At 47.4% G+C, this 18,991-nt stretch overlaps 6 protein-coding genes across 6 annotated transcripts; 3 read left to right on the top strand and 3 right to left on the bottom strand.

Moving 5' to 3' along the window:
* Positions 1 to 321: 321 nt before the first annotated feature.
* On the bottom strand, positions 322 to 1,668 carry J7337_011092 (uncharacterized protein; the record flags this gene model as incomplete). Its single annotated transcript, XM_044828643.1, has 1 exon — positions 322 to 1,668. One exon carries the CDS (start codon positions 1,666 to 1,668, stop codon positions 322 to 324), a length of 1,347 nt encoding a protein of 448 aa, XP_044677197.1.
* Positions 1,669 to 2,800: 1,132 nt separating this feature from the next.
* Positions 2,801 to 3,853, top strand: J7337_011091 (uncharacterized protein; the record flags this gene model as incomplete). The annotated part of the gene is made up of 1 exon (XM_044828642.1): positions 2,801 to 3,853. The coding sequence occupies one exon, from the start codon at positions 2,801 to 2,803 to the stop codon at positions 3,851 to 3,853; it is 1,053 nt and encodes a 350-aa protein (XP_044677196.1).
* Positions 3,854 to 6,842: 2,989 nt separating this feature from the next.
* Positions 6,843 to 7,406, top strand: J7337_011090 (uncharacterized protein; the record flags this gene model as incomplete). The annotated part of the gene is made up of 2 exons (XM_044828641.1): positions 6,843 to 6,915; positions 7,024 to 7,406. 2 exons carry the CDS (start codon positions 6,843 to 6,845, stop codon positions 7,404 to 7,406), a joined length of 456 nt encoding a protein of 151 aa, XP_044677195.1.
* Positions 7,407 to 9,551: 2,145 nt separating this feature from the next.
* J7337_011089 (uncharacterized protein) lies at positions 9,552 to 9,983 on the bottom strand (the record flags this gene model as incomplete). The annotated part of the gene is made up of 2 exons (XM_044828640.1): positions 9,552 to 9,595; positions 9,704 to 9,983. 2 exons carry the CDS (start codon positions 9,981 to 9,983, stop codon positions 9,552 to 9,554), a joined length of 324 nt encoding a protein of 107 aa, XP_044677194.1.
* A 3,270-nt stretch (positions 9,984 to 13,253) lies between these two features.
* On the top strand, positions 13,254 to 16,475 carry J7337_011088 (uncharacterized protein; the record flags this gene model as incomplete). The annotated part of the gene is given in 6 exon segments (XM_044828639.1): positions 13,254 to 13,676; positions 13,694 to 13,870; positions 13,941 to 14,496; positions 14,552 to 15,464; positions 15,525 to 16,184; positions 16,232 to 16,475. The coding sequence occupies 6 exon segments, from the start codon at positions 13,254 to 13,256 to the stop codon at positions 16,473 to 16,475; spliced, it is 2,973 nt and encodes a 990-aa protein (XP_044677193.1).
* Positions 16,476 to 17,368: 893 nt separating this feature from the next.
* Positions 17,369 to 17,901, bottom strand: J7337_011087 (uncharacterized protein; the record flags this gene model as incomplete). Its single annotated transcript, XM_044828638.1, has 2 exons — positions 17,369 to 17,435; positions 17,489 to 17,901. The coding sequence occupies 2 exons, from the start codon at positions 17,899 to 17,901 to the stop codon at positions 17,369 to 17,371; spliced, it is 480 nt and encodes a 159-aa protein (XP_044677192.1).
* Between the last annotated feature and the right edge of the window lie 1,090 nt (positions 17,902 to 18,991).

Raw genomic sequence — 18,991 nt, 5'->3', positions numbered from 1 at the left:
TATTTGCAGTTGCTTAATGCGCGAGAGGTAGTGCTAGGTACTGTTGACCAACCAATTTCAAGTCGGAGGCGGCCCGAAGGTCTAGATCCATTAAAATGCGTTACACTAAGATCAAACAAACGTAGATCGTCCGAAGCTGCGGGTCTGCTAAGGCTGAAACCGCTATATGAGGAAGCTGGCAAACAGTCGCGGTTTCATTGGCTTTCTGTTCAGGTGAATATCATCTCCATTACCAACTGAGGCTCTTAGCATTGAATGGCATTTCTATAGAGCTGGCGCATTACACATGAAGAGGATCGGTGCACTCACCAACCCAGCGATTTAAGCACTCTCTAGCCTGGCCGCATCTCTACTCTTCACTTTCTCAATGATCCGCACCAGTGGATTCCTCCTCGCCTCTTCTAGGGCTTCTCCTCCAATCTCCAGTTTTGATCCACTCATCAAACTCTTCAGATATTCCTTCACCTCCTTACTCCTCTGCCAAGGCTGATCCTCAAACTTCAGCGCTGAATCGAACGAATCGCGTTTTGAAGCTGGAGTCTTGACGAACGGGTCCGCGCCCTTCTCAATTAGAAACTCGACAATTTCCCAGTTTTCATGGCGAACAGCGCTTGACAGCGCTGTACCGCTTGAATAGGTCCTTGCGTTGATCTCAGCGCCGTGGTTCAAGGCCATTTCCATCAGAGGTCTCCAGTCTTCCTGCGCGCCAGGGATAGAATGGCAGTGTAGTCTTTTTATAACTCCATGTAGTGGACGTGAGTATTGTGGATGAGCGCCATGATCGAGGAGCATCTGCCCCACGACTGTTGGACTCTTCTCAACTGCGAGGTCGAGCGCGAGTCCTGATGTACGGTCCATTGGTGGCGTGGCTTTCTCTCCCCAGTCCTGTAGCCTTCCGTCCTTGAATGGGGCCAGATCAGGATCTGCGCCATGTTCAAGGAGAAAGCGAGTGATGTCCACGTCTTGGACGCAGTGGTTTATGGCAACTCCGAAATGCCCGTCGCGACTGGGTATTTGCTGGTTAGGGTGATACCCACGCTGAACGCACAGTTCAAATAGCGGGAGGGAGAGGTTATCGCAAGCTTCTCTCACCACTTCACCATTCAGAGGCGTCCATCTTTCATCCAACAAATATCGCACTACGTCAATCTGATTCGCCCTCGCCGCGTATACCAACCCGTCTTGCAGACCTAATTGTTGGAGTTCTTCTATCCGTTCCCCTTCTTCTGTCCAAGACTTGACCTCATCAAGCAGGCCCTTATCGCAAGCCACCATAAAAGGTCTTATACTCTCGTTGCTGTGGTTTTCAGCCCTGTTGAACAGTACACTTGTACTACATCCTGGAAGAGGAGGTGGTAGGGGAGGAAGGTTGAGATGCTCGAAGTAGCTGTATATGATGAGCCTCAGCGGTTCCTTCGACGCATCGCTTCTAGCATTGTCTCTGTCCATGATATCCTCAAAGGCTTGCGCGTCTGTCTGACTCCAGTCCCTGGAGTGGCGCGCGCGGAGTTGTTTGAGTTGTGCCTCATCTTCTTGGGTTCGCTTGAATAACTGAGGCTGATATGGCGGGATAGGTCTTTGAGTAGTATCTCGCGAACCGAAACGGATATAATAGTATAGAGCCGGTTTACGGCCAGGGCGACGCATATGACGGCTTGTGTATGTCATCTTTGGTGCTATTTAGCCTTGAGTTGATCGGGTCTGGATTATCGCATACGTATTCCATTTTGCCGCAAGGAATCAGCTCATGAAGTTCGTGTTGATACCTCAGGCGTCATATTGGTTGGTTGCCTAAAGCACGTCCCATGTTGTATCATGTATATCGCCATTATCCATCTTGGCCCCCAATTAATGTTTGTGTAATTATGATTACTTTAATTTTGCCGCAAGAGAAGCAATCGCCGCGTGCTGTGCCTTAGCTATTGATCCTCTCAATTGAGGCGAATACGATACCTGCATTCGGAGTATTTGCCCCAGGTCCACTACATCTTGGATCGTCGACGCTAAGACTCGATGCATGTTTCACATGGCATCAATCAGCGACCGGATAGTACGGCCGGATCTTTCGGTGCATCTCGAATGTCATCTCGTTCGTAAACTAGCCTTTAACGTAAAACAGCATGATATTGACTTTTTGCTCTCCCAGGGTCCAGTGTATCTGACCTTCTAGATGCATTACGCAAACATGGGAGGCAAGATCCAATAACGTAGCATCGAGCACCTTGGCCATGTCCTGCTTGTAAGCTGAATGGACCGGTAATCTGGTACCCAGCGGGGCTAATGCTAAGCGCACCAGTCCATGACACGACCGCGCATGCACTGTCTTCCGTATTGGTCTATATTCCTGACGATCCCCTGGTCAAGTATAAACTCAAATAGACTATTTTCTCACTGACATCAACACAATACTACGTGAATAATTCTTCCGTTTAGGCACAAACCTTTCCGTGGACGGGCTTACGCTTGGCGGTGTGTTTTGTCACCCCCAGCTGCTTAGTTGAGGGCGCGGTGCAGCATGACAAAGAGTTTATATAGAAAACAATCCAGTAAACTCTATTAAAATTTGTTTTATCCGGCGGGCCAATCCTGTGCCAAGAGTGTACCCCGCAAACCCCAGTGTTTCCAGGGGGAATAGCCTGATTTATCAAGGGGACAAACTTAGTTGAGGTCATCATCACGGCAGTTGGTAACGCAGTGGAGAATTAGGTATAAAAGACGAGGCCGCGATCCACGATGTTTTGGTTCATCAGGCTCTTGTTCAATCTTGTCAATTAAGAATTAGGTTCCACAGTTCGCTACGATGCAGCTCAAGTTTCTGTCTTCAGCATTGTTGCTGTCTTTGACCGGCAATTGCGCTGCGCAAGACACTAATGATATCCCTCCTCTGATCACCGATCTCTGGTCTGCGGATCCCTCGGCTCATGTTTTCGAGGGCAAACTCTGGGTTTACCCATCTCACGACATCGAAGCCAATGTCGTCAACGGCACCGGAGGCGCTCAGTACGCCATGAGAGATTATCATACCTATTCCATGAAGACCATCTATGGAAAAGATCCCGTTATCGACCATGGCGTCGCTCTGTCAGTCGATGATGTCCCATGGGCCAAGCAGCAAATGTGGGCTCCTGACGCAGCTTACAAGAACGGCAAATATTATCTCTACTTCCCCGCCAAGGATAAAGATGAGATCTTCAGAATTGGAGTTGCTGTCTCCAACAAGCCCAGCGGTCCTTTCAAGGCCGACAAGAGCTGGATCCCCGGTACTTACAGTATCGATCCTGCTAGCTATGTCGACACTAATGGCGAGGCATACCTCATCTGGGGCGGTATCTGGGGCGGCCAGCTCCAGGCCTGGCAGGATCACAAGACCTTTAATGAGTCGTGGCTCGGCGACAAAGCTGCTCCCAACGGCACCAACGCCCTATCTCCTCAGATCGCCAAGCTAAGCAAGGACATGCACAAGATCACCGAGACACCCCGCGATCTCGTCATCCTGGCCCCCGAGACAGGCAAGCCCCTTCAAGCAGAGGACAATAAGCGACGATTTTTCGAGGGGCCCTGGGTTCACAAGCGCGGCAAGCTGTACTACCTCATGTACTCTACCGGCGACACGCACTTCCTCGTCTACGCGACTTCCAAGAACATCTACGGTCCTTATACCTATCAGGGCAAGATTCTCGACCCTGTTGATGGGTGGACTACGCATGGAAGTATTGTTGAGTACAAGGGACAGTGGTGGTTGTTCTTTGCGGATGCGCATACTTCTGGAAAGGATTATCTGAGACAGGTTAAGGCGAGGAAGATCTGGTATGACAAGGATGGCAAGATCTTGCTTACTCGTCCTAAGATTTAGACTTGCGCGTGCGAGTGAACTTTCTCTTCTTCGGATTGGAGGATAGTTATGAGTAAATGTTTATGTAAAGAGCCAATATTATGAGTGGAGTCGCTTATTTCTCATTCGACAGCAAGACTAGTCCCTAGCCATGTACATTATGCTATGATGTCTGTAGCGATTTCCAGTGCCTTACTAAATGATCCGCAAAAGGTCCTGACCTTTTATAATTCCTCTTTCCGTTCTCACTACAGAACGGACAGTTGTAATAGTTATCTCTGTCTCTGAAACCAGCCAGAGTAAATGGCAGGTCCCCTGCAGCAAGGATCCTCTCAAGATATTCTGCCAAAGGCGTTGGAATCTCATAGAACGTAGTCCCAGCCTTTTTGTCACTCGGTATCCGACACATACCATTATTCTGACTCACGTCACCAGGAGTTGTCATGCTGTTAGTGGGCTGCGACTTCAGACTCGGGGCTGCCTTCTCGTGAGGATTTGGGTCATAGTGGATCGGCTGGAATGGGTCTAGACTCTTATCTGAGGCTGGGTATGATACTTGGCTTGCTCGTCGGCTACTCTGGGGAGTATGAAAGACAGGCGACTCGGCTATGTCGTCGCCGAATGATATGATTGGGGGCAGAACCCTTGGCGACTCTGAACGGTTGCTTCGGGTTGTCGGAGAAGTCGTGAAGGGGGAATAATAACCATCTTGTGGTGTTCTTTGGTGGCTTGGTGGTAAGTGAGATATGTATCTCGGATGAGATAGATTGATGTTATCTGCAGATGCCCGACGGATAGGTGGTAGGCAGAGGGCATCCCGAAGTCTCTCCGCCCGGTTCTGAACCTCCATTTCTTGAACCGATGGAGGTGAGGACGAAGTTCCAGGTGTCGGTCTCAACGATGCAGCTTGGTTTTCAGTTTTTGTATAATCATGCTGAGATGTAGGAACCCAAGGCGTATTCTTTTGTTGCTATAAACCTCATTAGCATGATACTCTGCATGTGGGGCCTGAGCACTGACCAAATGGCGGTAGATGCTCGTCTTCTCTATCAACTTGGATCCCTCATATTCTGGATATACTTCAGACCATGCTTGTAATGATCTCTCGACTTGAGGTCGTCCGATAATCCCGATGATATCGTGACACATCGTGGTGATAATCAGCCGCATTTCCTCCTCATTCTGCGCCGATTGAGCATGCGCAACATCTCCGCGGCACTTGGCGACAGCCTGTTCGATAAGCCTCACCCGATCCAGCCATTCATCGGTCGACATGTTTGCCTTTGATTACCATGAAACACGATACATCTCATGTTTGAATGGGGGGAGAGAGTCACAAGAACGATGTTTGTGAAAATCATGTGAAGGGCGCTGTTGACAGGCCTTGGAAATTCTGCTTAGTGACTCGAAAGTCGGGCAGCGCTATTGCTTGCCGAACCTCGGAGGCATGGGCGAATGGCTGCTATGCGGCTTAAATAGTGGCTGTCAAAAATTCATGATTCCGCTGTAAACTACTTAGTTCGCGCGAGGACGCGTATTCTGGTTGGCCGATGTAAGAAGGGCAGAGTATTCAGCTGATGGCGGATAAATCGGATAAACCGGATTATGGCATTGCAAGGTGATATGTAAGCATAATATTCTTATATCTTATGGTGAAATAGCTAGTGGCATTTTACAAATGATACTTGGAATATCTAGTGCTGCTAGATGTCTTCTGTTCTGAGGTAAGTATCAAGAGTGGCCAGTTGCTTCACCTAAATACTTGACTAAGCTACCCGGTAGTGCGGGTTTTGACGAGGTCACAAGCTTTAAAGTCATTCTAATCGATCTTACTTCATAATTTCCCATCACTCAGAAACTAACACTAAGAAACTGGTCACTTCTTAGTGAATTTTAGATGCTACCGACTCTTTAAAAGCAGCAGTTGAAGTCAAATAGTGAGAATGATGACAAGATCCCGAGATCCCGCGGGATCTTAATCTCATTCACCGAGATTGCCAACTCCCACTAAGATAGGCGAACGTCCATAGTGGAGTTAATTGCCAAAAGGGGAAAAGACAGCCACCAGTCAGAGCTTCGTAAATGGATCACAATGTATTCCGCTTTCGCGGAACGAGATGCTGTGGCAGGTAAAGCACCCATTGTGGCTGGCTTTGTTCGCACCTTGAGGCCAAGCAGGCCGACAACGGAGAAAACTCAGCCAAAATTACAAAGCAACACTTTGAACATTTCGATGTTCAAAGAAATAAGTCACAGCTTTGTGTAGTTTTTTCCAGGATCAAAAAGTGTAATTTGCATTGCGCTGAGGCAATAGATGACATGTGTGCGGGACGATTGGATAGGGTCACAGCTTGGGGCATGTTAAGGAGTACAAAAAACAGCACATAAGAACGGACTATCTTTAAGTAGTCCTTAACGATGTTCGCTTTACCAGGACAACTGCAAATGTCTAGCCGCAATTGGCGGGCGGGGTTCATCGTGGCTGGCTGTACTATCTGCCCGAAGTTGGTCTGGGCCAAACACTAACGTAAAAGGCTGAGCAGACTATTGAACAATGTACGCCATGTCTCTCACTATGCGCAGAAAGACTGCAGTCATAGGCTGGTGAAGTTCGATAGCCATCACAAGCTGCTTATAGTCAAACGCCCGCCTATGTGTGTTTCTCAGGAAGTGTTGTGAACTACAGTAGACTGCATAAACGTGGACAGCTGAGCTCCTATTGACAGTCCAGACTTCTTGGCTTCTCTAAAGCTCTCTGCCTTTTAGGTATAAAAGGCGTTTGTATTCCCCGTGTTCATTTCTTTTGGTCATAGAAAACAACAAACAGCCTTTCATTTTACTTCCTCATAGAAAGTACTACAAATCTTTGCCAAAATGACAAACTATTCTCTGCTAGTCGAGGTTCCAGGGCAAAGGGCCCTACAAATGCTTGCACAGCAACGCAGCAGGCTCTGCTTGGCTTTCTCAGTTGAAAACGAGCAACCCAATGTCATTGCATCAAGCTCAAGTAATGTTACATGCTCCTGCATCTGAACCTGCACTAATGACTGCAATCAAGGCCTTGCACCCAACATCGAAACCCGGTGGAGTGATGATTATGCCATTGCTGCCACTCAATCCAACTTCATGCAAGGGGGTATGCAGACACTCGAAATGACAACTCAAAGGTCAACTGCTAACCAGCTCTCAAGCCCAAGTTGAGGCGTCGACTGAACCCGAGTCCATCAGTCCTGGTCAGACCTACACCTTGAACCCAGATTTTACAGGCAGTGTCGGTGGTGGTGGACCTCAAGGAGGTTTCCGCTTCAACAACCAGGCTGATAGCGCTGCCCCTATCCTCTACAGAACGATGGGTTTCGAGAGGTCTCCCATCTACGTTGGATCCTCACAACTCCCGAGAGGCGCCAGTCAGGAAATCCAGCCCGGTAACAAGGTGACCGTCTGGTTTCAGTCCAATGTGTCCACTGGAACCATGATCGATAGATTTTATTCACAGCCCTTTGATATTGACATGTCGGAAAGGACTAATGCCACAGTCGTCTTTAGTGACGATTTCAGGTGGTCGCTTCAGTAGTAAATACGATGGTGGGCACAATCAGCCGTTGACTCGGACGCTTAGCGTCTTGATCTAGCAATTGTGAAAGTGTTTTCGTTTAAATGACATATTCTGTTACTAGCTAATTGCTTGCTTCATGTAAGAGTTAAAGTGAGTCATGTTATTGTTACATCGGGGTACTAATTGTCGTATTCACGGGGAAATGAGAGGAATCTCGACCGTGTGAGCGGACAAATAACCCTCCAAAGTCGTTGACGTCATAGCTGAGACGGCCCGCGTCGGTCATTCATACGCGCCGACCCGCGTCACAAAGTAATAGCTTCTTAAGAACGGGATATGAATTAATTATTATATATAATGCTAATAGCAGACTCTCAATGCATAGTAAATCCCATCTCAAACCAGAATACAATTCCCAATTGTCATCACTGCTCAAATACATCACATTCGAAATGCGTGAAATCCAGGAATCGATCACAATTTCAGCACCTCCATCACAAGTATGGCGCGTATTAATGGATTTGGACTCTTGGCCAAAATGGAACACCTTTGTCACATCAATCCAAGTACAAGCTCCGCATAACGAACTCGCCGTTGGGAGCAAACAGACCATCACCATCGACAAAACCCAATCGTACACCGATGTCGTATCGGTATTACAGCCTGAAAAGGAACTTCGGTGGAACGGCAGTATCTTAACACCCATCATCTTTGACACGGAGCACTGGTGTTGCCTAGAAGCTGTCGAGGATGGACGATCAACACGATTTACGCAAGGAGAGCGCTTTTCTGGCATCCTGGCACCAATAGCTGCTGCGGCAGGGAAGCTGAACGAACTACAGGAAGTATATGTAAGGATGAATCGAGACCTGAAGAAGGTTGTTGAGGAGAGCAAATAGGTATGGGCCTGGTAGATTTATTAGTTCTCTCCAGTTTCTGTGTGCCTTGTTTTGAGAGCGGATCGGCATTTTTCTTACTACGGCGATGCATGTTGGTGGAAGGCCTTGGCTTTAGGCAAAGCGCAAATAAATATTATATAAATATAGCCCTTAGAGGATATAAATATCCTCTTAGGTACTTGGAATAGTTAACCTTGGTAGCCAATCTCTTTTGATCTGCCTACAGCTGTGGGAGCTGGCGAGGAGAAGCCTCATATTCACTCAGGTGAATGAAAGGGAAAAGGCAATTTTGTTCCTAATTTTCGCGATTTCTTATTTGAAGCATTTGCCTGTATCGCCGACATCTTTCGTACAAATATTCATGGCTTGGGATGTATCAAAAGGATAGCGCACTCAACACTTTCTCTCATGGAAGTCGCATGATTGACTTGATCTTGCTGAAAAGCGGCATGGGGGCAAACTGAATATATGATTAGTAAATATGATCTTGTCCCTGCCTTTTCAGAATAACCCACAAGTGGAAACATTTTCCGCATTATCAAAACCTTTGAACAATAAAGTTTCGTTCTCATTCTGGTTGGCGATATAGTACCAGGCGTGTCTTGGACTGAACAGAACATTGTATGTTTCAAATACAGCGTAGGACCAAACGTTATCCGTGGCAATGAGTTCAGTCTTGTTGTCTACGGAGTTAGCATCGCACACTGCTAGTGGCCAGTCAATGACTGGTCCACGAAGAGGTCTCCACGCCCTGGTAAAGATTAGCCCAGTAATGTAAGGGGGTTTGACGGCCGATGCTAAGAGGAAAACTTGATTGATGCAGTGCAAAGTCGAGTGAGACATATCTAGGTTCTCTCTGCTGGAATAAGCTCACAGCCACAAATCTCAACTGCAAATAACACTTCTAACCCACAACTTAGACATCAATACCGAGAGCGAGACATATCAAGATGATTCAAGAGATGTAGGTTATAGAACGGTGGTAGGAGACCCGATAACAGATAGTTGGTGTGAACAAACTCAAAGTAAACGAAAAGAATTGAAAAAGATCTGATCTAGTGTTGCGAAGTGGCTTACTGTATGATCTGGACCCGTCTTTCTGCCCAGACTTCCGCGGCCTTCTCTTTACCAAGGACCTTTTGTAAGCTCTTCAAAGCTTCGAGGGGAGTGTAGTCTATACCTTTGTCAAAGGGAGGCCATGCTGAGAATGTATTTCGTACCACAGTGGACGCCTTGGACAGGCTGGTCTGTTTCCGCTAGTTCACTACCTCTTGGCTTTGCGGGAAAGCTTGAGTGACGACGGCGTACCTGCGGGGGTGTTAATTACTGCAGCATTTGCAGGCGGAGCAGTTACCATTTGATGCAACACGTGGGCAGACTCTGCTCCAACTCTGTGCCGGATCACCTCTTTGATACCCCGGCAATAGATATCTCTAACCTTGTCGGCCTCATTAAACTCCTCATAGTTGAGAAATAGTGGGATCTGAGTAGAGACCTCGAAGCCATGTGCATCCAGGTTGAATGTGCTCTTCGATAGACGAATGTTATTAAATTTGATATTTGACTGCGGATAACACTCTTGATTTGTCCGTTGACCACTCGGGATATGAGACAAAGGAATGTTCACGACATAAGGCTTAACGTCCCTATAGAGAGGGAGGTTTTTGAGATACCATAGTGTGCTCGTTGTGGCCATTGTTGATCGGAGGAGTGTAATGGTGTAAGTCAGAATCTGGGCATGAGGGGTCTAAATACCCTGCGCTCCTGTTTGCACAACATAGCCACCAGTTTACTAATGCTCTCAGGTTCAAAGGTCCACGATGAATAAGGGTCGTTTTTGTACGTGCTCCATAATAAACTCGGGTCATAGAGATGGCAATCAGATGATGAATGTGCTGCTTCAATGGAGCATACCATTCATGTTTATTTGCCCTTTCTTCTGAATCACTAAAACATGGTTTAATCGCTTTTTATTGGCGGAAGTTTGAACATAGAACCTTTACTCAATGTCCAATTACTCGTATCTCGTCAATTTAAGGGCCACTCAAGTATCTAGTATGCAGCGCCTCTTCCCGAGTGCGCCCCGGTTCCACTAGTCGCAATGAATCTTCCAGCGTGAGCTCCCGTTCCACTGGTTGCAATTCCCTTGCCAAGAACCTCTTCCTCACCATGAGCATCTGGCTCATCCTCCCGAGCCCATCCTCTTTCCATCGCTGATACCTCTGCGCAGCCATTGTAGAGGCTTTCAGTCAGAGGAGTCTTCTCTCCAATGTCAACAAAAACCTTCCACGGCTGTTCCTTCTTTTCGAGGAACTGAGGTTTGTTTGCGAAGCCCATTGTTCGGTTTCGTAAAAAGTCTGAGCAGATGTGATGAGCTCCTGGTCGCACTCGTGAAGATAAGTATAACTCACAGCTATGTGAAGTAATTAATACTGAATTTTGCATCTATAAAATATTATGAGAGGATGGCAAGAAATTGAATGCATTGGAAGGGAAATCCTCTTATATAATCTTAAAAGCCTTCCCGTCTTTCAAAACTGGAGGAACAGCGAAGACTGGTGGTAACATCAGTGAGCCTCATTTTGCTTACCAACTAGAATCTGGAAACTGATCTGCCGTTGGAATTACGCCACCGGTGATACGTTCCCCAACGGATGGCATTGATTCGTGTGACTGTTATAACCATAGACACCCAACAATATTCCCCGTGACATGACGCATCGGTCTTGAGGCCTTCCAATTTTCAGGGTACAAGTGTTACACATGTCACGTATACCCCTCTTCTCGGTGAGAGGGCAAGCCAGTCAATACGCTCCGTTATAAAATTCTGATAATCACGGGACTGCTCGTGCTGCTCGACATAGTGAATTGAGTAACTACCCCGCTCGAAATTGATTTGAAGAGGTTTGGCAGTTTTAACTTCATCCTGATCATCGGCTGTTGATAGTGGGGTGCAGGCGATGACAAGGTGTATACCCTATGCAATATAGGAGGTGCAACGTCTTCATTAGACGCATGCACGCTTTACAAGAGTCTCATACAGAGAACATGAACAGAATGGGGATTTTTAGGGCTTATCCACTTTGCATGGTGAGGCAAGGTAGTTATGCGATTGAATTGTGGAAAATCTACTCTGAGCTACAGCGAAAAGGAAAATCATTGATTGATTGATGCCTATCTGACCTGATCATCCTTGCGGACGAGCAGCAGCCACTTATTTATACACCTTTGGAGTCAGTCATCAGACCATCTAGCTTTTCAGCCAAAAGCAAGATCTTAGGCGATTGTGAGGGTGATGAGTATATTGCCCGTATGTGTTTATTGGTGTCCTTTACCTTTGTGGCCTGGGGCTGAAGCCTCTTTTAAGACCCGAACCTTACCACAGATTGATGCCTAAAGCTTATGACGCCTCAACGAGACATGTCAAGCCAACCCACTGAAATACAACCATTGAAGATGTGATATTGCATAGTGCAAGATAGTCTGAGTCAAAACGCTTCCTGTTCTTTCTTCTTCTTTGGAATTGTACATAGTCTCTTTGAAGTCTATATTCAAGTTCAGAAAACCCAGAGTTACATTACTACGGAAGTTACCACGAGCGGACTGGCAATCATCCAAATCGACCAAAAGACTTCACGGGCATCTGGCTTGTGGGGGACTACTTCTCCTGTGAAGGCTCAGACTTTGTTGTCACAATGCTCAATGTTCATTACAATGTACTGCTCTAAATTGAAAGAAGTTGTGTTCGAAAGGGGTGGTGACCATAAGCTGATTGCCTCTTATCAACGGGGTGCAGCTGTTGTGCCGGGGCGGCAGCCAACATCCACTCAAAAAACACAGCACACGGGGAACTTGGCGTCCGTAATCTGATCACAGGCAAAGAATACCAATTGAAACTCACTGACTTTGGGGTATGATCCGCAAGCCCGTGATTTTGGCTGGGGAAGTCATTTTCTTCATTTTTCTTACACAAGTTTGTATACTTCGAAGAACATAAGTACTGAAACCGTTCCAAATGTACAGCCCAACGATTTTAGCCGGGCTTGCAGATCGTACCCTGGATGGATCGAGCATTGATGGTGCAGAAATGCTAGTAGAGCGTTCCGCATGTTATCATCGGCCGCACCCCTGGCGGTTTCCTCACTATTCCTGGCGAGGATTCTGTGTATAAAACTTGGAAAATACCTTCGGGGATGAAGAAATACGTACGTACTTGGAATTGCCCTCTTTGAGCTTTTCACGCCCTCTTCGCTCTTCAAGGATAGGAACTACGACGAGAATTGCTGCCACGTAACGAAGCCAGAATGTTTGAACCTAGAATCGATAAGTCTTTCTGAAGTGCGGCACGTCATTCTGAATGCTGGCAAGAGGAGCTTACACCACCGTCAATGCGATGATCAGAGATCTGGGCTAGACTTTGCTCGGAGAGAGGCCCCCGCCTTTGACCAATAACCAGGTCTTACACTTGTGTAACATTTGCCGTCATTGAACACGAAATTCCTCAGCGCCTGTATCTTGGCTAATGCTCAATAAGTTGAGTCACAAGTATGCTGGTGCTTCGAGTTCTCTATGTGAATTTCATTAGATTGTGACCAACTCTCAAGTCGCTCCATGGTGAAGGTGTTGAAGATATTGGCCATCATGAGTTTCGTCTTCAGCTTAGCTGCCTCTTGACTGTCAACAGGCCATCCAAGTAATTTCGATGATCAATGTATCGATTTGGGAAACGATACGCTGGCTGGATGTAAAGACGGGCAGCGACCTATCCGCCAACGGCTTATTGCCTATGCCGACGAAACAAACTTCGCGGTCTCTGTGAATGGCCCACTTCCGTACAGCCAATTGAAGCAATAGAAAGATGAGTGGAATGAATCGACGTTAGAACCGGAGGCAATCAACGACTACTGCGTGTTGAAATGCTCAGTCGGAGTAGATTGCTCTTGCATCCTTTGCTCGTACCAAGAACATGTCGCAGTCGAATGAGCCTGGTCTGCTGGTTCATCATCGTGTCGCGCGCTGGTCCACGCTCAGTCTGATTGAAACGCGTACATCCCAGCCTGACACGGACGACTTATGGGCAAGAGCGTTGCAAGAGGCCTTGGTCAAGCTCCCACCAAAGGATGCAGAATGGCTATCGAATGAAGAGAACCGGAAAGCTTTTACGAGCACGCAGATCGTCGAGGCCATTCGGCCATACCATAAGAAGTACTCGAAACGGCTGACCCAACGATTTCTGGCGTGGATTGACCCCATTGTCTCCCATATCAGATCTTTCGCTGGTGCCATCAGCACACTAACCAACGCAGATCCAACAGGTGCTGGTGTTGTTTGGGGCTGCATACAGCTTGTTCTTATTGTCAGTCGAGTCATTATCCAGCGAACTCTCAATGTAGCTAACGTACCTAGGTTGCAGGAAAGTCGCAGCAGGACCTACATCACATCGTCACTGTTTTGTCAGACCTCAGTCCTCAGCTGGCACTATTTACGACCTGGCATCGCCTTTTCCCAGAAAAGCCCTTTGCTGAAGTCAGCAATGCCATTAAAGACACTTATGTTGAGGTCATTGCATTCTCTACTTCTGTTGTGCGCTATTTTCGACATCATCCGATGAGTATGTGTGCTTTTTTCTTTTTGGAAACATTGACGGGATAAGCTGACGCGTGACGAAGGCAATCTCTTACGGACGATATTTGCTCCTACTCTGGAGCAAAAGTTGCAAGCTCATCAAGCATTGCTGCGACGATACACATCACGAGTGCGAGCTGAGGTGGATACTGCTCACATGCAATCGGTCAAGAGTCAGCTCGAGACGATCTACTCCCTAATTGACGGCTCGCCAACTCCGAGATATACAGAACTTCCTCCAATTCGGATCATTCCACATCTACGCAATGACGGATTCTTTGGCAGACAGAAAATCCTTGATCAGATGGGCGGAAAGTTACTGCCATCCAGCACACAACATGTATCTCGGAAGCAGAATCGCTTCGCCCTTTCAGGACTAGGTGGATCCGGAAAGACCCAAATAGCCTTGGAGTTCACATATCGCCACCTCGATAAGTACAGAGTAGTCATTTGGTTATTGGCTGATAACATCGATAAGATCAATCAAAGCTTTGAAGAAACAGCTGAGCTCCTCGGGCTGCGAAAGGGCACACAAAGCGCTAGTCAAATCAGAGCCTTCGTCATGCAGCGCTTATCGACATCGAGTAGGGAACCGATGCAATTCTGGATGTGGGACTATGGGCTAACAAAGGTCAACAGATGAGCCGTACTTGTTATGCTTTGACAATGCTGACGATATCTCGTTGATCAGCGACTGGCTCCCCAGAGACAACAAGGGCACAATATTGGTGACCAGCAGAGACTCTGTCGGAACTCGCGAAGTTATAGGTGAGGGAGAGACAGTTCTCGAGTTTAGCATCGCCGAAGGTAGTGATTTCTTAGCCTCCATACTCCAAGTCGGCACTACCGAGAAACCAATGCTGGAACAAATTAGTACTGCATTTCACGGATATCCACTTGCCCTTGCTCAAGCAGCAGCGTTTATACGCAGTGGAGGCTGCCCATTGGGAAGATTCCTTGATATCTTCCAAAACGAACACCATCACAATGCCATAGCATCTTTGCCCGTCAAAGATTACCATGCAACACTTTTCACAGTATGGAACCTCTCCTTCCAGTCACTAAGCCCGCAGTCCCAGCAGATCCTGGAAATATTGGTATACTTTGACCCTGACAGTGTCCCGGTTGAGCTTTTTGAAAGAGGCTGCGTCCCGAAGAAGGTGGAAGAAGGTGTGAGTATCGATTTGAGCTACCTCGCCAACCCCGTGGAGCTCTGGGCTGCCTTCAAAGGATTGCGATCTCAGTCTCTGATCAAGACTAACACTGAACTGCAAACGATTTCTATTCATAGATTTCTGCAGGATCAGACATTCAAACGACTTTGTAGCGACCCATCTCGGCGGCGCAAAGCCTTTGAGGAGTCTCTGTTTTTACTGTCAAATCATCAACCCGAGTTTCCCAACATCACTCAGCATTGGTCTCCTGACCTGTTCAAAGACTCCGAAGCATGCTTATCACACATCAGCATGTTGGCTCAACGCTTTTGGGAGTTCCCAGAGGCCTTTGCCGGATTGGAAAACAAGCTCGGGAGACTTATCTTCGAGGGCGCATGGTGAGTATCAGGCAAAGCACGATTTCAATGTCAGGAAGCCTTGTCTGACATGGACCCAAGCTATAAATTCGAACGATTCCATCATAGCATCGCATCAGACACCTTTGCCTTAGCTCGTAAGGTCATCAGTAAAGCCAGCACACCCGATGAACTTTTCCTATCAGATTGTTACCGCATGGAGGGTCGCATGTTCAACGAGTCTGGACAAGCCACTAGCGGCGCTGAAAGCAATCGCCAAGCCCGTCATTATGCTTTGCTCGCTATCCAAAAGGGCTACATTGGCCACGACGACCAACGGATGCCAAGAATACTGACTGGCTTAGGAAACTCACTCAGTCAGCTCAACATGTTCGACGAGGCCTTGGATTATCAGTTAGAGGCTAAAAGGCTTTGCGGAGACGTCCCTCCAGATCAGTCGGATGCAATCACCATTATTCAGCTCAACTTGGGATTCCTTTTGTATCGTCGTGGAGATCTGGAGACGGCAGAGAAGATCCTGCGAGCAACATTGGACGCAAATCCGAGAACCCCACCTGCCATGTACGCGCTGGGAAACACGCTACTCGCGCGAGGGCTTGTCGAGGAAGCGATAGCAGCACACCTCAATGGCTTAGAAATCTACATTGAAATGTTTGGAGATGAACACGCGTTGGTAGGAAGATGTGTTTACAAAGTTGGTGAGATCTTGTTGCTTCACAAGAAAGATGCAAAAACAGCGAGGTAAGTCGCATCCTCCTCTAGATGGACTTGACCTAACCACGGAAAAGAATCTATCTCCACAAGGCCACAAAAATTTACCTAAAGCAGGAGTCGCCCTACTACACCGTCAAAGCAAATGCCAGAGCTACGCGCATGCTTGCCAAAGCATTTGATATGGAAGGCAGAGGGGAGGAAGCAAAGAGATACTATGAGCAGGCATGGAACCTGAGAGAGAACATAGACGGTACCCACGGCTCAGTTGCAGACACGGATGAGGACTACTCTGCTGCGATGTTCTATTGGGACAAGTGATCAGGTGATAAGCAACGAGACGTTATCAAGGTCACTGTGGTGATTTAACCAATGATCAGCTTGTTGATTGTAGTCGAGATGTATAGCCGATATCAAATGAACTTCGTTCCTTCATACAAGACTGGCTCAATGAAAGCTACATCCAAGGCTCGTCCTGCAGAATGGTGTTCTGTTCCAAAGAAAAGGCAGACAGGTCCAAATCGGGGGTTTCCCCACACATAAGCTGACTCATGAGTCGGCCACTGCCCATCCCCAGTGTCAGGCCCCATGAGCCGTGCCCCCAACAGACAAATATTCCGGTACGATGGGAAGCTGTGTTTGGACTGATATCTGAAGACAGAACCGGCGAAATGACTGGGAGTCCGGATTTGGACATTGGCCTAAAAGCCCTTCCTTGATTGAGGATCTGAACATCATCTTCATGCCGCTCAGCGCAGGCGCAATGCCAATTGAGCCATTGGCGAGCACGTTTACGCATTTCTTGAATGAAACACACATCAGGCGAGCCGTTTTGACCAGGTAATGGGAGACTCGCATCGAGGTTTCTTCTTCCACACGCCCAAATGGTCCCATCATTCCGGCCCGCGAATTCGAACTTTTCTCCGATCAGTGGCTCGAATGACACGAATGCCGTGGAGTAAAGCGTTGTGAGGCAAGGATTATTACATGTGATCCAGTCTCCGGCATTTGTAGTCCATTGGAGATGGACAGGAGCTGAAGGGAACAACTGTTCATACAGAGTCGGAGTCCAGGGCCCGCAGGCCAAGAGTAGCTGTTTGCATGAAATGGTGGTTTTTCCTTGCCCCTTTATTTTCAAGGTCACAGCACGTAGCTCATTCAAAGCAGAGAGCTTGACATCAATAACCTCTGAATTTGTCCTTATTCCGACTCCCCTAGCAAGGCATTGCTGTACCAGCCATTCGCATAAGCCATTGGGGTTCCTTGAAGTCAGAGTAAGTCCTGTCAGCTTGAAAGACGCCACCTCGGAGCTTGGGGAGTTTTGCAGTACATACACTGTTGCTGTGCTGTCGCCCAAGACTTTTGTATCGACGTTCCAAGAGGCGTCTGGCTTGACCCAGTTTGGAAGCTTATCAAGACCCTTCCCGTCACCTTCAAGAATACCATAGGAAGAATTTGACCGGTATCCTGTTGTGAGTCTGAAATCGATGTGCTCTGCTTCCTTCGCCCAAAGATCGAACGAGTATTTTCCGAGAGGCTCTAGCGGCTTGCTCAATGGGCCAGGGAAATAGTAGTGAAAACAGCCTGTGCAAGCTGATGAGGCAGCGGGGAATGGTCTATCAGAGGCATCAACGACAATGATATCATATTCAGCGCCTTGCAAGCTGAGAGTCTTGGACAAATTGTATGCGGTGCAGAGTCCAATACAACCCGCTCCGACAATGACGATCACTTCTTTGTCCAGCATCTTAATCGTTTATGGGAGGTTCTTGTTATACTTGCCTTCGTTTTTGCGATGCTTGATAAATTTTCGCAGTCCTGTTTGCAATGACTGCAGTCGTCACCAAGTTGTACGGGGCGACCGAGACCATATAAGGACTCATGGCTGAAAGTGCTGTGACACAAGAATGATAAATGGGGTTATATGTTTATCGGGGTATAGCTTTTAGTTACATACGGATTTTCGCCGCGACTACCCCAGGGAAAAAAACTCGGAACCTTAGGCCTAACTATTAAAAAGATTTAGGTAATTTAATATAAATTTCGGATAAGTTTAGGATACCTTTTATAGAGTTTATTTTTATTACCCTAAACTTTGGTCTCGTGTTTTTTTGCTCCCTAAAGCCCGCCCGCTGGAGCGCAAACAGCGGAGGTTTTACGCTACTGTAGATCTCGGCGATCTACCACCAGTTGATTTGGTCGGTTTACTCCCATAGCCTTGGCCGTACCATAGTTTCTATGCAGTATCTCATCAGATATTGGCTGCCAATTCGTAATATCATCATTTCATGCATAGACATCTGCTGTAATTGTCCTGCTATGGAAGACGTCAGTGGTTACGTCACGACTATCACGTGAGAACTAGCGTGTCTTACCATGACACTTTAGTCAGGCTCAGACAAGCTCCGAAGTTAACGGCATCCTCAAAACGTGTCTGGCTGGGTATCAACAAAGATAATGGCCTCCTCTGAGACATCACCTCTTTTTTCATCGATCATTCAGCAATCTGCGACACCCGAGGTACCGATAGAACCATCTCGCCGCCGGACTATTCTTCTACTGCTTCTGTACCTCGTGTTTCTCGATCTCGGATACGAGCTTATCATGCCGGCACAGACCCGGGTCTTGGAACGCATATACTGCCGGATTTACTACAAGAGCAATGGTCATAGGCTATACGGTGGCGACGCGAACGGAGGGATAGATGAAAGTCTATGCAAAGTTGGCATAATACAGAGCGAGGTCGCTATGCTAAAGGGCTGGCAAGTCACTCTTGACAGCATCGGCAGTGAGTTCTTGAGGTCTTGGCGAGATTGTTGTTGGATAGCGGCAAGGGT

The sequence above is a fragment of the Fusarium musae genome, chromosome 8, assembly GCF_019915245.1.
Source record: "Fusarium musae strain F31 chromosome 8, whole genome shotgun sequence".
Taxonomy (NCBI): domain Eukaryota; kingdom Fungi; phylum Ascomycota; class Sordariomycetes; order Hypocreales; family Nectriaceae; genus Fusarium; species Fusarium musae.
This window is presented reverse-complemented; position numbering and strand designations above follow the sequence as displayed.